This window comes from Struthio camelus, chromosome 1 (genome assembly GCF_040807025.1).
Source record: "Struthio camelus isolate bStrCam1 chromosome 1, bStrCam1.hap1, whole genome shotgun sequence".
In the NCBI taxonomy this organism is placed as follows: domain Eukaryota; kingdom Metazoa; phylum Chordata; class Aves; order Struthioniformes; family Struthionidae; genus Struthio; species Struthio camelus.
In genome coordinates, this window is record NC_090942.1 from 105114779 (window position 1) to 105130920 (window position 16142).

The 16142-nt window shown below is 38.2% G+C and overlaps 1 protein-coding gene across 7 annotated transcripts in view; it reads left to right on the plus strand.

Annotated features, from left to right (window-relative positions):
- The window catches only part of EPHA6 (EPH receptor A6), a 536080-nt gene that overhangs the window by 478387 nt on the left and 41551 nt on the right, over positions 1–16142 (plus strand). The window contains exon 16 of one of the 7 annotated variants that reach the window (XM_068909229.1): positions 6055–6136. The exons of the other annotated variants lie outside the window; for them this stretch is intronic. Coding sequence (XP_068765330.1) covers positions 6055–6084 — 30 coding nt within the window. The 3' untranslated portion in view covers positions 6085–6136. Of the gene's footprint in view, positions 1–6054; positions 6137–16142 lie in introns of those variants that run through there. 7 annotated transcript variants of the gene reach the window in all.

Genomic DNA, 16142 nt, shown 5'->3' on the forward strand with positions numbered 1-16142 from the left:
TTTCTTGAAAATCAATTGTCACCGTAAAGTTTAGCACAATTGTTGCCAGCTAGTTAATTCTGTGTACACCATAAAAGTAGTGCATTTTAACGTCACCAAAGTGAGAGAAATGCACAGATAAGCAGGATACAGAACATCTTTGTTTCTCAGGCTCTGAAAATAGGCAAGTGTTGTGGACTCCCACCAAACGCTTCTCTAAATAGATTTTGCATTTGATTTCACTAGAGGCTGCTTGAAAAATGAGTGGGCTAATGTGTTTTTTCTGGGCCCCTGCAAGAAGAATGATATTGTTCCTCTTAAGCCTTGCCACTCCATATTACAAGCTGGAGCTGAGTATGGTTACCTTGCTCGAGTACTCTGTTGGCTCCTAAAGCAAAAGCCCGATTGAAACTGCACAGCCTGGGGCTGTTAGCGAACCTCACCTTTCTCCATCTTTCCATAGCAACCTTGCCTTCCTCACCCTTTCTGTCCTCCTTGGCATCTGAAAGGCGGGAGCGCATGTTCCCTTCACAAGTCCTCCAAGTCATCCTTGCGGCTTGTGGTGTGGTCCTCTAGTCCAGCATCTCCAAACAGAAACTAGCCTTCCCTAACAGCCCTTAGTGGCATGAGCAGAACAGAACTCTCTTCTCTGTAGTATCACCTCATGGCTTCCCCATTCAGCCTGAGAATCCCTGTCCTGTCTCTGTCTTTTCCATCCTGTTGGCTCTACAGTCAAGCATCAGATGCAGGATATTTGCTGAGTGCACTAAAACAGTATTTTGTAAGGTGACAGATTAGCTGGAAGTGAGGAGAAAGAAAAAGGAAGGACAATTGTTTCCATTATGCTGTGCTACCTACGTTTCCATTATTAAGAGGTAAATACTTAGTGCTTTTGGCCATAGAGAAAATATATAGCTGTAGTAACCCAACTTTTACTACTGGGACACATGCTGAAGCTTGCAGAAGCCTTTAAACTAAAGGTTTTATCCTTTCAGGGATGCTGTGCTAGATTATAATATCGTGTCCCAAATGAGAGATATCAAACTCAATGGATCCTGAGGAGACTTACCTTTTCCGAGGCAAGATGCTACCAGCACCTTAGCAGACCACCATGCTCCTGTGGAAGGTCACAACTCCCATGCAGTGCTGGGATCCAGCTGCCGTGTCTCTGCAGACACCACGTGTCCCCATTCGCAGCTGAGCGTCAGCCTGCTGAGTGCTGTGGGTTGCTTTTAGCAGCAGTAAAACAGTAGGAATGACTCCAGCGCGATTCTGGTGCTAATGCATAATGTAAACATTTCCAAGGAGCTCATTTCTCAGAGCATATGCAAGAAGTCAGGAAGTGTGTTGTTGAGAGCTTGCTAATGTGCTCAGTCTGCACTAGGGTATGGGAGATGTAGTAACTGGTTTTAAAATGCATAGTGGGGTTAGGCTCAAGTGTTTGAGATGAATCTCATTCACGTGAGTTGCCAGCTTGGATCAGTGCAGCAGATCTGCTTCCTGCTCTGAGAGGCTTCATGCTACCTTCACCAAGCCTCTGTTCCCTGGGTGTTGTCGTGGACAGAGATAAAATGTACTCAGGTTATGCTCAAGAATAAATGGCCAAAGAATGGAGGAGTAGCCTAAGGAATCGCTGTCTTGCAGCAAAGACTTACTGACGTTTGGGCTCCAACACCTTGAATGAGTAGTTGTGTGTTTAAAAATAATAGAAGAAGTCCCAAGCTTACTCATTTGGGGTGTGGTGTTAGCTGTTTTTTGGCTTATTATCTGCAGAAGCCCCAGAAGATGAGGGTATGTGCCTTTGTCAAAATGTAAATATTTAGATATATCTGCTCTCAAATTCTTGGTTCAGCTTTTATCCAGCTGTGCTCCCAAGTTCATTTAAGAGGTTCTCTGGTGTATTTGCCCCTCCTAAAAGTTAGTAACAAAAACAATGGCAAAGTATAACTCGGACCACAACAAAATCAGACCCTTAGGAGGAAGATCTAAGAACAAGAATCTAAGATATGAATAACATTACATTCTCTCTACACATGTTTTGTCTGATTTGCTACTTCTGAGTATTCCTTTCTTGACTGTAACAGTTGTCATTTGAGCTCTGAGAATGTAGGGGGGAAAAAAAGCACATAAAAATTTGCATTTAGATGTGCAGAGAATCGAAAGGAGCTTAATTCAGAGAGAGTTCTAAATTTAATGATTGAATTTAATTGAAAAACTTATATTAACTCTCACGTCCCCGTTCTTTCTTCCCCTGCCCAAAGTAAGGACTCCAAGTATAACTTTGGTGGAGAAACATCATTGGATATTTGGCATTTCATTCTTATTCATGCTCAAAATGCACTATTTTCAGTGACACAACCATGTCCTACCATCTTGACAATAAAAAGGGGCTTTATGCATTTCATTCTCAATGTGAATTTCAGTGCATTATCCCATCACTCATCATAATCTAAGTTAATTTCTAGTAAGAAGAAGAAAATGTGCTTTATCAAGCTAGAGGAGGCTGCCTTTTGGAGATTTACAGGTTCTGCCTTTCCGTTTGCTTGGATGTCAACTTCTTGTCTGTCTGACTCCTCCCAATTTCATAATAGCAAATTGGAGAATAAAATTTTACATGGGTGTGTCTTACTGTTTTTCAGATTGGATTTCTGATCATCTGTTAGTATGTTTATGAAAATGGATTTGTGTATTTGCAAAAGAATGCAAGCGCGATGGAATTGTGTGTTTGTGTAGTAGGATTGAAAATGAACCTCTTACGGACCTAAAGTGCCAGTGTTTTTAGGGATAGCCACATGTAGGAGATAAATGATGAATCTGTTTGTGCTGTTTAGCGCAGATAGTGGTTGCATTGGTTATTTTTTTGATACAATACTGTCTGGGACCAGTACAGCATGTTTCGTTGCAATGGTTTTCAACCTTTCTAAATGCATGGATTCCTGAAATGTATCTAGTGGAGATGCAAAGTTTGTTAGAAGTTTCCTTGCTGTGGCTTTTTTATATAGCGTGTTACGCTTTGGTATCTTTCACAGATCCCTTCAGAGTATTCTGCGAACTTGCAGGGTTCCATATACCACAGACTGAGAAACCGTTGCTCGAGTGGAATCTTTTCTGTTGAGTCGCTGTATGCATAATATTTTTTATTGAACTCATGGTAGCTTCTGTAGCAAGGAAAGGCATAGGACTTAGGGTTATGATGGGTGTTCCAACACTCACAAAAGAACTGGTAAGCTCTGACTATGAATCCCGTTTAAAGCAGCCACTATTACAGAGGATTAACGGAACCATGTACTTGCCTATTGCAGGGACTTCAAGAGTGACCTGGGGAGTCCACATCAATGAGCCTGATGTCTGGCCTAACAATTTGGCTGAAATGGTCACTGGAAACACACTATGTTGAAACATGAATGGTCTAGGCCAGGAACGTACGTGCTCCTTATTTCATTTAACTGCAAAAATAAGGAAGGATACATTCAGCTAGGTTAAATGATGGGAAATTCAAAACCGTTTTAAAGATGAGAATTAATTTTATTGCACAGTGTGTAATTAAACCGTGGAGCTGAGTGCCACAGAAAATTGAGTGCTTGGCACATTTACACCCAGATTTTAACAAGATTTAGAAAGCGGATTGAATATTCATAAGAAGAAAGAATATCCAGTTACTGCAGTCAGTGATGATTTTAAAGAGATACGAAACCTCGTATTTCAGACTAAGACTATTGGAGAACAGGAAGAAAACAAATATGAAAGGCAGAAGTAGCAGAGTACAGATTATTTTCAGGCTTTTATACCTTGCTCTGAAACATCTGATAGTGGTCACTGTGACAGGCTGCTGATTAGATCATCTTGGGTCTGACTCACTCTGGTAGTTGCTGTGCTTCAAACAGCAAGCGTAACTAACCACTGGAACAAGTTATCTGTGGAAGTGCAGGAATCTTTGTCTGTAGAAGTCCTTGAATCAAGACTGCGCGTCTTTCTAAAAGATGTGCCGTAGCTCATGCAGAAGGGACCGTGCAGGATGTGCACAGTAAAACTCTGTGCCATGTGCTATACGGATGCAAAATAAATCCTCCTGGCCTGAAGATTTTTCAGTCAGTTGTTTAATTCTGCCAAGAGCATTTGTTAATGAAAGTGAAAACAAAACGTGACTGTGGGAATTGGCAATCAAAATGAAAACGTGGTTGTGTGGTGAGGTACAATCCAACAGAAAGACTCCAGGAATAATTTTGAGAAATGAGCGTAGAGCAGTAAAAACAGGCGAAACAGGACAAGCATATAAATCTGCAGAAGTTATCAGCATTTTATGTGGCACTGCTGAGACTTAATATAGAATGCAACTGTGAAGCCCGTGTTATGGGGGAAAACACTGCAGAGATCAAAATGGGCAAGAGAAGATAAGCAGGCAATGAGTGTCATTTAACGTTTCAGCAGGGCAAATATTGACAAAAATTAGCCAAGCTAACTTTTGTAGGTAAAATGAGTGGTGCCAAAACTTTTTTGTTCATAAAAATTCAGAAGGAAAAAACTGGAGTGGATCTTAACGATCTCCTTGGATAACGACGCAACGGGAGGCCGGGGAATGGAACTGAGGGCAGAACTAGCCTGTAAAACACTTGTCTGAGGTTTCACTACAGTTGGGCTATAATCAGAAGCAGGCAGTAATAAAAGTAAATGAAAAACACCAGGCCAAGAGCTTTTCTAAGCTGACATAGGATATTTTAAAGATGGAATTAGATAGCTTCTGCAGCTACATTTTGAATGTTAGGATGCTGATTTGGAAATGGATTTTTACTGAATTAATTCAGGTTCTGTTACCCGACTTTACAGTGTAGTGATATGATTGATCTTTTCAAACAAATTTGATCTCCAATTTATCTTCAAAGGCAAAAAAAGTTGTCCCCCCCCCCCCCACGCCCCCACTCCACCACTGTTAATATTTTTCTGCAGTGTTGAGTGTCTGGTTTTGCTTTGTAGTTGTTGCGCACCATTAGGGGAATACTAACTGGCTTTATTTTTTCATTCAGATACAGAGCAGCACTAAAAGTATGCACCATCCAAAGCTAGGTTAGATTTTATAGCACCCAGTGTTTTTATTTCATTTTTTGGTGTTAAGTTCAAGACAATTGTAGAAAACAATTTATATGCCTTGCTGCAGGCCCTATGGGTGTTTAAAAATATATCTTCTAGGTTGCAGTTGAATCGCTTAATATGCAGTTCTCTCTTTTTTGAGAAACGCAAGTTCCATTCCCAGGATGTACCGATTTGTTTAATGGATTTGAAGTGTACCAGGTTCTCAGAGTATGTGACCAGCGAAAGACATGAAGCAGCTACACAGTATGATACCTGCACAAAAGGAAGTTCTTACCAGACCTGTTCTGGTGTTATTCCTCCTTCTGTGTAGTTGGTTCTGTGCACAGCTCAGTTGCTCCTGGTAGGGGACACAGAAGAAGTAAGAATATAAAGAGAGATTGCCATTTAGAAAGAAAATGAGGGTAAGCTAGGGAGCTCTGAAGTTGCAAGCCTTCATTATGTGGCTGTTTGTGACCATACAGTTGTCTTCAGGTTATTTAATAGCTGCTGACTGTCTTCTGTCTCTGTAAATGGTTGTCATTAAATATCCACATAAAGCTGCAAAGTGTGTTTTTTTTTTCTCCAGACAACTTACACTTTGAAATGTTTAAATGTAATAAATATCCTTCTACTTCCAGAAATATAATTGACATTGCTTCTGGTGACCTGATGGTCTGATTAGTCTTTGGAAGGCAGAAACGGGGTCTGTTTCCCTGCCGTGCTGAAATAATACCTACCATTGCATGAAGAAAAAATGATAAATATGTTTTACTTCCACCGTAGCTAGAATGAAGTACTTATCCACAGTGATTATTCATCAAGTGTGTCAAAGCATTGACTGGTTTTAATGGCATCAAGGTTAGGGTTATATAATTAATCGGTAGAGCATCTAGAAATTTATTTTGGAAAAATGATCATTCCTTACTTGTGGTTGTATAACTAGTCAAACAGGAACATCATACCTACATTACTGTTTTTTCAAAGGGTTCTTTTTTTTTTTTATCACAGGTAGTGTTATCTCGTGATCATGACTATTGACTGACTTCTGTGTGAGACGCAACACTTACTGGCATTGAACTCTCACAAATAGGCACTGCTACTTCTCTGAGAAAAACCTTAAATACCTATGCAAGGATAGAGATAAAAAGTCGATGCACTTGAATACAGTTTTTGAAATGAAGACTATGAATCTCAAAAAAGATACAGTTAATGTTTTCAAAAGCAGTAAGAAGTGATGGAAGCTCCTAAATTATTGACCTCTCAGTTGGACCTGAGAACTTTGGAAAATTTTGCCCTTTCCCACTAGCCTCTCCTCATTTCTAACTAGTTTTCTGGAAGCCATGTCTTCAACAGAGACTCTGTGCAAGTACTTGTACTGTAAGTGGTTGCAGTATTCTACTGTTAATTCCCCATACTGCTGACAGATTTTTTTTTTAAACTAACAATATCAGAATATTAATCTAATTTAAGACATCTGTTTTTAGCATGTATATGAAGTTTGCACGCATTTATAATTGTCAAACTTTATTAATCAGAATTGCCATTCTCAAATTATAATTATAGAAGCCATTATAAACATGCAGAACATAAACATTTTCAGCAATATCTCTATTCAGTTATAACTATAATATCCACACTTATGGTAGCATTACATTTTTAATCTTAAAATCAAGCTTCTTGCTTTATTGCTAATTATGTGAATGAATATAATCACAAATACCAGTTTTGAGAGCTTATCACTACGGTTATCTCACATAGGCATAATTTTATTGTGTACCACAGTGTACTTAATATTTTAACATTCAAAATATTGACCAAGATATACATCATCATAAAATACCTTTACTGTGTTAAATGTGTTATACTGAAACATAGCTGAAAGCAGTATATGCAGCTGATGATATACTGTAAATGAGCTTAAAGTCAATTCCTTAAGGTCAGGGCTGTTGCTTTGAATACCGTGTGAGCTGACACTAATTACTTTAAGGTAATAGCATTCTGATATATAGAACAAGCAGAACAACTTCATGAAGTCTTCAAAAAGAACGTCGTTTAGTTGATGCTTTTTTTTCCTCATTTGAAGACAGGTTAAGAAGCTGAATTTGTTAGCTGGTGCTGTAAAAGTCAGAACTGGTGAGTAATTCTGTGGGAAAAGGATACTATTCAGCTCCAGTGATCCGAACAGTTCAACTCCAACCTATTATTTAGCTGCTGTTATATGGAAGAAAATAAGATCTGGATGATTTTTGTATTCATCTGTTGAAACATTCCCCATGTGGATTTATGATCCGCATTAAATACTGTTGTAAAAAGTAACTTCTCTGCATATAGCCATATAAAACTTCTGGGCTGGAACTGTGAAGCAGTTGACTTCACCAGACTTTTGTAAAGCTTCGTAATTAAATATTGACATATTCCACACTAGGATGAAAACTCTTTGCATTATGTCCTTGAATATAGTGAAAGGAATTCCTGAATCCACTCCCATATAACAATAATTAAAAGAAAAAAAAACTGTTAAGAGAACTGATTGTTTGAAAGGAGTTAGTCATTAGTGCGCAGTGAGATGCGTATTTCAAAGCTCATATGGAACAAATCTTGAGGGAAGGAGTCTCATACTGTGTCTTCAGATACTACAGGAGATCGTTTATGTTTCTGTCCCAATCCCATGTATTTTTCTGCTTGCATGGTGTTCTGTGCTCAACTGGAGAGCAAATAATTTTGATGCTAGAAGAGACCAAAAACACTAGGCAACATTGCTAGACTGTGATGCAGCCTTAAAACTCTCAGACACAAATCTGGGGAACGCTAAGATTCCTTTTATGCCTTTATGTACGGGAGGACTTTTTAGTGAGGATGAGTGTTAAGAACCAAAAGGAGGCAATCAAGAAGCAAAACAAACAAAAAAGCCTAGCAGGAACGTAAAGGAGGAATGAAAGCCTGACCTGACACTTCTGGAAGTGAGGAGAGTTAATGTTATTTTTGTTTTGATTTTATCATAAATAAATGTTTCCTTAAAACAGTCACTGACAAAGTAGTAGCAGGGGCTTTTCTTGGGAAAAAAATCCTTGGGATGAAGGGAAACAAATCCTTGTTGTGGAGAGGCTGAAGTCCAGTCCCTACAACTTTTATAAAAGTGGGTGAGAAGAATAGATTTGGATGCAGAAAATCAGAAGAGAATTTAGATGTAGTAGTTTTCTGAGCTGCCATCTTTTGGAACATGAGCCAACTTCTCTAGTTTTATGTGTCGAAGAGGATCAGTTGTATGTTCATGTTCCTATGGCACCTTATTTCTTCTCACCCCAGAATATAACAGATGCTTACAAAAGGGATAAAAGCAGGTGATACTAGTCTTTCATATCTGGTGGGAAAACCTAAAGTTGGCTGAACTTTGACTGTGGCTTTCAGCATTTACTCTGTGAGATTCCAGGCTCCAAGACTGACACTTGATAGAAGTTGTAGCTTTTCATTTTCAAGGATGTACCCTTCAAAAACCTCTAGTTTAATTTCACCAAGATGTTATCAAGCAATTGTCAGGCTGAATGCTACAACTATTTGCTTCTGCTTCTCTGGGTAATATTGCACAGTTTGGAAGATATAGGATACATTAATGATGAAAGAGCTGTCGGGGGGGGAAAGAAATATCCTTTCATATTTTTTTTAGCTGCAGCTGTTAAAATAAAAGAATATTGCAAAGTATAGGCCCAGTTAAATAGGGAATGGTGAGGTTTTAGGTTGGTATGATTTTGCCTTTTGCGTTGTGATGTGTAGTGCTTAGATTCCTCCCTCTGCCCCGCTTCCTTCAGGTAAATTCTCTGGTTCTCATCACACTGAAATCACAATTTTTATATTAACTCCACGTGGAGCAAGGAAGCCCAAATTGTGTACGTCTCACACATGCTTCTAAATCTTTGTGCTCAGGCAGATTCTAATACTAAAATTACTAATTCTAATATTCAGTGTAATACTCTCCTATATGGGATATCAAAGTTATTGTAAATGGATTTCTGTAATTACAGAAAAAAAGTTTCTGAGGCAAGAGATGTGTATGCTACATTTCATCTACTTTCCTGTTTCTGTAATAGGAATTGTTAACTTTGTAGGAAACAAGCCTGACCTAGTTATTGGCCTATATCAATCTCCACTGAAATCAACTAGAAGAATTTTCACCAACCACGTAGGAATTGCGATTTGCCCTAAATCAGAAGGATAACTATAGGAAGAGGAATTATTAATAGTTGCTTGTTTGCTTACGAGTTGGTTTGTTTACAGGAATGAAAGCCAGATTATTTCCAGTCACACAAAAGCCCTTGAGAGTCTTACTTGACCACTTTTCTGTATTTATCAGATTTCCAAAACTTTGAAATGGTAAACTTATTCTTTTAGTCTTGCTCTTTGGCAGATTTTTGAGATAGCAACTACTAGCCCGGCTTTGAATTCTTCCCTTCATTATATATATACATATGTACTGGGAGGTGATTCGTATCTTCTTATTACAGAGCTTTCCTTTAACCAGAATGCTCCTAGAATATTGCAGCACAGCGATTGTCTGTCTTAAAAATGCATTAGACCTAGATTTGTATAAGTCTGATAAATCTGGGTCAACTATTGTAGTCTTTGCTCAGTACTTACTCAGGCAAAACTCCCACTGGCTTCAACAGGAGTTTTGCCTGACTAAGCACTGTGGGATTTTGCCCTTGGTATCTAAAATATTTGATCTGTTCTCTGTGCTTTGGAAGCATTCTAGAAGCAGGTTGGTTGTGTTGTCCTTGACTGCCCCACTGTGGTTGCATTAACTTGGTTTTAAAATGTGGCAAAACCTTCCATCTGTCTCCTGGCAGTATGCATGTCTTCATTCTGAGATTTTAAAAAAAAGGGGAGGAGGGCAGAAGAATTTCTGCATATTTTTTTATAGTAATCACAAAATCTACTTGCAGCAATTCTATATGTTTCTGCACAAAAAGAAACGTGGGGGGTTTTTTATATTCTAGATTCCTTGCTCCCCTTTCTTTCTACTCTAGAGCTTCAGCTCTTTGTTTTCAGTTATGCTTTTATGGAGGGAAAAAAAAAGAGCTTTTCCTATTAAGAAAACTTTTTTTTTCCCCTGTAAAATGTTTGACAAATTCCTGTCACCGCATATTACATGCGAGGTTATTGGTTCACAGTTCAACTTTCAGAAATCCGTTCAATGAGGATTTGGGCCAGCAAAGAAAGTTTTGTGGAGTTATAGTTGGGGGCAAATTGTTTGAGTCATCAATAAACTCAGAAATTTCAGTGCTTTCTTAAAATAATATTTCTTTGCGAGGAAGTCATTAGATGAATATGTTTAATCGATCTGATAAACGTGCAATGTTTGGAAATAAAAAAGAGCTCATAGAGACATGAAACCATGTCAAAGAACTGGTTTTGTTCCTATTAATAGGGCTGTGCTTGCTACCTTGATTTTACAATTTTTTCCTAAACTTTGTTTAAGTGTGCTTTGAGGTTAGACTTATCCTCTCCTGCAAAATGTCTCGTTGCTGACTGTGCTTATATTGTTACTCTAATTTCTAACTGTCTGTGTCTTCACTCCGTCAGTGAATTACGTGTTATTCCTCCTTCCGTTTTCCCTTTTCGTTGTATCTTGTTTTATATCAGACCCTTTGACTGGAACTATCACATTTTTCATCAGGCACTCTACCTTTTGTTTAAATTCCCTCTTGAGCATTCACATTGAGATTTTAGTACAAACCCTTCTGAATAAAAATGCAGTTACCCTACTCTTTACTTTATGAGATTTACCCTAGAGCTTTTTAATGAATGTGTTGCTCGTGTCTTTAGAGCCCTTCTTATCGTTAGTGAGGCTAAGTAGCTCCCAAATCTGCATTGATTGTACTGAAATAAATAGTTCTAGTCATGGGTAAGCTGTTATTCAACATGAGCAATTAGCTTGAGTGTATAGGCTTTTTCTGTCCCTGTAGCACTCTGCCAATAGAAGTGTATTTGGTAAACAGTGAGATGTACCCAGAGAAAAACATACCAGATCCCTTTCTCCGAATAGTAGTTCGGTATCCAGTGTTGAGGAAGCTTGGTGACAGTATTATGATGGTTAAGAAATATATACCTGTCTCTGTTCTCAACTTCCTTTATGTTCATCTGTAATCACACATGCAGTGAGCTCTTAAGAAAATTTTATTTTATGCCTAAACCCTGCAACTCGGCCTCCATACCTAACCATTTCTCTTATTTCAGCCTCTTTAGCAATGTTATGGTTATGCTTAAGTTATTTTATTTTAAAATGCAGAGAGGCTTTTCAGTGTAGCTACACTTCCAAAATTACAGAAGCGCTACTATTGATTAAAGCCTGAGGCAGATCTTCTCAGTTCATATTCCTTTTCTCCTGGAGAAGTGGGGAACCCAGCAATCGGCTTCATGTTTGTGTCGCTGAATAAACATAGCACAATTGCTGTTATTGCATTTGGCCTATTAAGCTTTCAACGTATTTACTTAACACACACTTCTCTGGATTGATCATTTAATTTTTCAGCAAATTATTAATGGCATAGTTAACTTCATTAAAATTATCTGACCTTTAGGAACTCTCCTCAGCCTTTAACAAACTAGACTAATTAACACAAGTTGCTAAAATAACAAATTCAAGTACAGCTTTAAGTAATTGTTCTTGCGTGAAGTTTAATTTGGTCTTTGTTCCCATGTCTGCCCTTAGGCTGGGTCCAGTTCTTGGCATAACTTTCTCGGACATAGCTCTCTGACTAATCTTTTCCTTAGAAGTTTAGAAATTCATTGCAAGAAGTCAAATGATTCAACTGCATGTTGACAGTAAGCAGTTTTGTGTGCTGGGACTATCGTTTGTCCAAGATGCTTACTTTCGAAATGCGCAGATGTTGATTATAAATGGAAACATATTCCCGAAAGTTTAGAGAGCCTGTGCGTATCTGTCTTGATTAACAGTTACTTTAGTCTTACTGTTCTAAAATAAAAGAATGTACTGTCTATTGGTCGACAATTTACTGAGGAGTCAGCAAGTTGTTTTTAAACATACGCAGCTGCAGAACTGGTGTGAAGTTAACAGGCAATCCTTCAAAGCATCTAGGCATATTGAGGAAGCCTGTTATAACATTTCTTAGATGAACGCTGTATGACTAGCTATTTAATTCTAGCTTTTTTTAATTTTGGAGTGCTTGATTTCAAGCACAGCCTTAATAAAATTGTTTTATTGAGTCTTCAGTGTATTGAGTAATGTAAAATAATAATGCTTAAGAAAGCTATTTTGGAGAAGAAGAATGGAAGCAGGACTGCAGCAGCCTGCCTTGGTTTTAGGATTGGGGTAAGTGCTTAATTGCCTTGTCAGAATGGGACTTCATTCTATGTGCTAATGTTAGAAGCTCTTATGTCATATAAATGAATTATGTTATTTGTTAGGTTACTTGTTAAAAGCAATACATTTCCTGGACTAGATCTTTCATTAGAAGATTGAAAGACTTTCTGTGATCCCTTCAGTCCCTCTAGTCTCTTGATCAAATTCTTTTTTTCACAGTACAGCAATGTTACAGCCAGAGGAGCAATGGGGAAAAGAGAGCACATAAAGGATACACCTAACAGCTGTGACTATTGAGAAGAATGTATTTCATTATATAGTATTGCTACTGAAATTTGCTCAGTTCAAAAATCCTACCCCACAATGGACTGTAAATTATTCAATGAAAGTAATGCATGCTGTATGTGCAGACTGTTTTTTCAAAGTCTTTTCTAAATAGGAGCTGCAAAGGTTCCTGCTCATAAAGTATTTAGCAGGTCTGCTATACTCATCTTGAAAGAAATATCTTGGGATCTGTAACTTCAGTAAATTTTTGAGTTTTTAATATCTGGTTGCTTCTTACCAATGGAATATATAACATTCAACCTCCATGAGAAATAAAACCATAAGTATCATCTGTTTCTTGATTAGGAGAACAGAATGAGGTCTTTCGATGCATTTTGGCATTATGTCTTCCACAAAATGGTGGTATCGCTTAGTTATGCATAGGGGCCAGTCATGTACAGCTTCATTTGACATACAGAGGATATCGCATTTCCCTGGTAAAATATATTAATGTGAGTGGGAGTTCTTCTGGATCCAAAGTCATAAACTTCCCACCTTTCAGGACTTTACCATTAAGTCCCTGTTATTAACTGAGGGGGAAAAAAGTTGTGATAGGACCCTGAGTCAACCAGAACTTTAGGCAAGCATGTCTTTATCTTCTTCTGTGCTGTGTTCCCCAAAGAATATCAGAAAGCTTTTAAGCTCAAAGAGAAAAAGAAGAATATCAGCTAGGATTATTAATGTTTACATGAAGAAAACTCGAAGCAGAGGAAAGAGCAGAATAGAAATTAGAATCTATACGCGGTTCTTGCTGTTCATTGTGCCTTTGCAGGTAGATCTTGCTTCCGGGATAGGTTTAGTCATTCGGTGACTTTATGAATGGTACCAGCCCCCTCCTCATCTCGAGGAAGTTCTTTCTTTCAACTCTGACATTTGGTTGCCTGTTCCTCAGTGCACGTCTTCTGGCTTTATAAGCTTCGAGCTGTCTCTCAGCTGCCACATCTTGGCTTCTCCCAAAATGCTCTCCCTGAGCAGAGTCAGTAGCTCCTCAAGCAAAGGAGCCTCCATCAGAAGTAAAACCATAGGTAACGTACCTCCCCCTCCTGAGGCTTTCACCTCACTTTTTCAAAAGAAATGGCTGTGAGCAAAAATAATTAAAAAGAAAATCTGTCATATGGGTCTGCTGTCTTTCCTACATCATCTTGTAGATACGAAAGACTGTTATTACTGTTTCTCCTGAATGAATGGCTAGGCAGGGAGCTCGGAGGGTGCAAACCTGAAGCTCCATGTATTCCTTGAAACATACTGCTTTTTCTTAAGTTATACCTGAAAGTAGAGCCAAGTTCTTATTCAAAGGCATGTTATAGGTTCATTTACAGGAACCTATTTATTTTAATATACATCTTATTATATTTACTTGAGATAGCAAAATTATATAATAAGTTAGTTACTGGCTTCCTTGACAACCTTTTTTTTTATTCTCGGTTAGAAGATTTTTCACAAAAGAAATCACAAATAATACAGTAAAAGTGACCCTAGAAGTCCATTTGGCTCTTTGTGGTGTGGTTTCTTTAGTCTGCTACTGTATCTCTCTGCCGTTACCTGACCTGTATTTTTTCTGTGTCCTACATATCCAGTCATATCAAAAATAATGTTTCACTGCTGCAGATGGTTGTTATGTTCAGTGAAATGTACTTGCATCCATAGCTAAGGTATACACAGGAGAATTTTTGTCCCATGGACAGCTTGTTTCCAAATGCATGTTATTTCCCAAGGAAGTGTTTTGCTTCCCCACAGTCAGTTGTAGGACTGTGGAAACTGTTGCTTGGGATGGTTTTTGTCCTTTTGCATGTCACTTTTCCTTTTGGTTTAGTATCTTTATCAGTGCCAGGATGGTCCTCACAGGCATAGTACAAAGCTGTACCTGCTACTTGACAGCAAACTTAAAGGAGATTCCGTTGACTGGCTCTTCTGGAAGTGTCTCTCTGCATTACAAAATGGCTTGCCAAGTACTTCCTGTCTTGTTTACAGTTTTTTTGTAAAGGTCCCTGCAACTATCAGTTCAGCTTTGCCTTTTGACCAGGTGTTGTGAAATCAGGACATATGCGATATGACCCTGTCTCCTTAGAGGGTGGCATGTTGCAACGCAAGCTATATCCTCTCTATGCCAGAGGTACCTGTTTCTAGTGCTGGGTATACCACACAGCAGATGAAATTGTGCATTATGAGATGTTCAGATAAAAGCAAGAAGAAACCACTTGCTGATGTATTTTTCATGTAGCTTTACAGCTTAATGCTGTAACACTCTTGAGTTATAAACATGGACACATAAGGATCTGACACTGAAGTTTGAAATTGTTACAGAACAACATAACACCATAGCACCATCCCCCATAACACAAATGCAATGTAATGCTGATGTTCAACGTTTTCTTGTATTTTTGTGGTTAGGCTTCTGTCTGTAGTGTACCACGTTTCCTCTGGCTTTGTGCAAAGACTTGTTTATAGCCAATAGTAAAAGGTATTAGCCACCTATACATCAACTGATGCCCTTTGGTAATCTGTGCAGTAAAAAAAAATATAAAAGGCCGTAAGTAAAGATCTGTTTGACGTACTGAAGAATCTTTGAGGGGGGGGGAAAAAAAAAAGAAGACTTTAGTTCAGCCTTTAAAAGTTCTAGTTAAAAGATCTCTTATGTCAACAGCAATAGCGATGTTGCACAGTTCAATTTTATGCGTACAGATTTAATTGCAGAAGACATGCAGGCTGAATTCCACAATCTGCTATCATCCTCATTTGTCAGCACTCGCAATTTTATTTTGAGTTATTTTTCTCTGGGAAGATTCGGCTCGTGGAATAATCGTAGGACTGAAATTCTGATGCATTTTTTCTAGCTGTTGTAACTTTGAAAATTTGTCCCTTAAAAGAATCCTCCCAAAAGTACATGTTAAAAAACATTGTGCAACATGCTCTTGTGCATTTTGAGTCATAATATTTTCATGTTTGGAGCTGACAGTAATGCATGCAGAAAATCTGGACTCCTCTAGGTCAGGCAGATGGGAGGACAAAGCTGGGACAAGCATTCACCAGGAATCTACCTCTCTATCTCTAACCAAGTTCTAATACTATTATCACAGGGATGTATATTTTGGTAAATAGATTTTCTGCGGAAAAGGCTATTTTTCATGGTTAATGTGTGCACAACACTTTCGGGTAGGCATGCAACAGCAGTTTTATAGTCCGTATGTGCAACACTTCAAAGATGTTATGCATTCCTGCATGTTTCATAACTATTACACTTTTTTTATTTGCAGTTGCTATGTTGTTTGTGTGTCCATGGACCTAGCTGTGTATTGCTCATGAACAATTTCTTCTTGTATGTACACATATTCTTTTCTTTGTATCAGATTACAATACCAAATCCCAATTTTCTGTCCTATTAAGTTTTTATGTGCCAATATTTATCAGTATCATAACAGAAGCCGATTAGACTTCATGAGGATTCAGGAAGGGT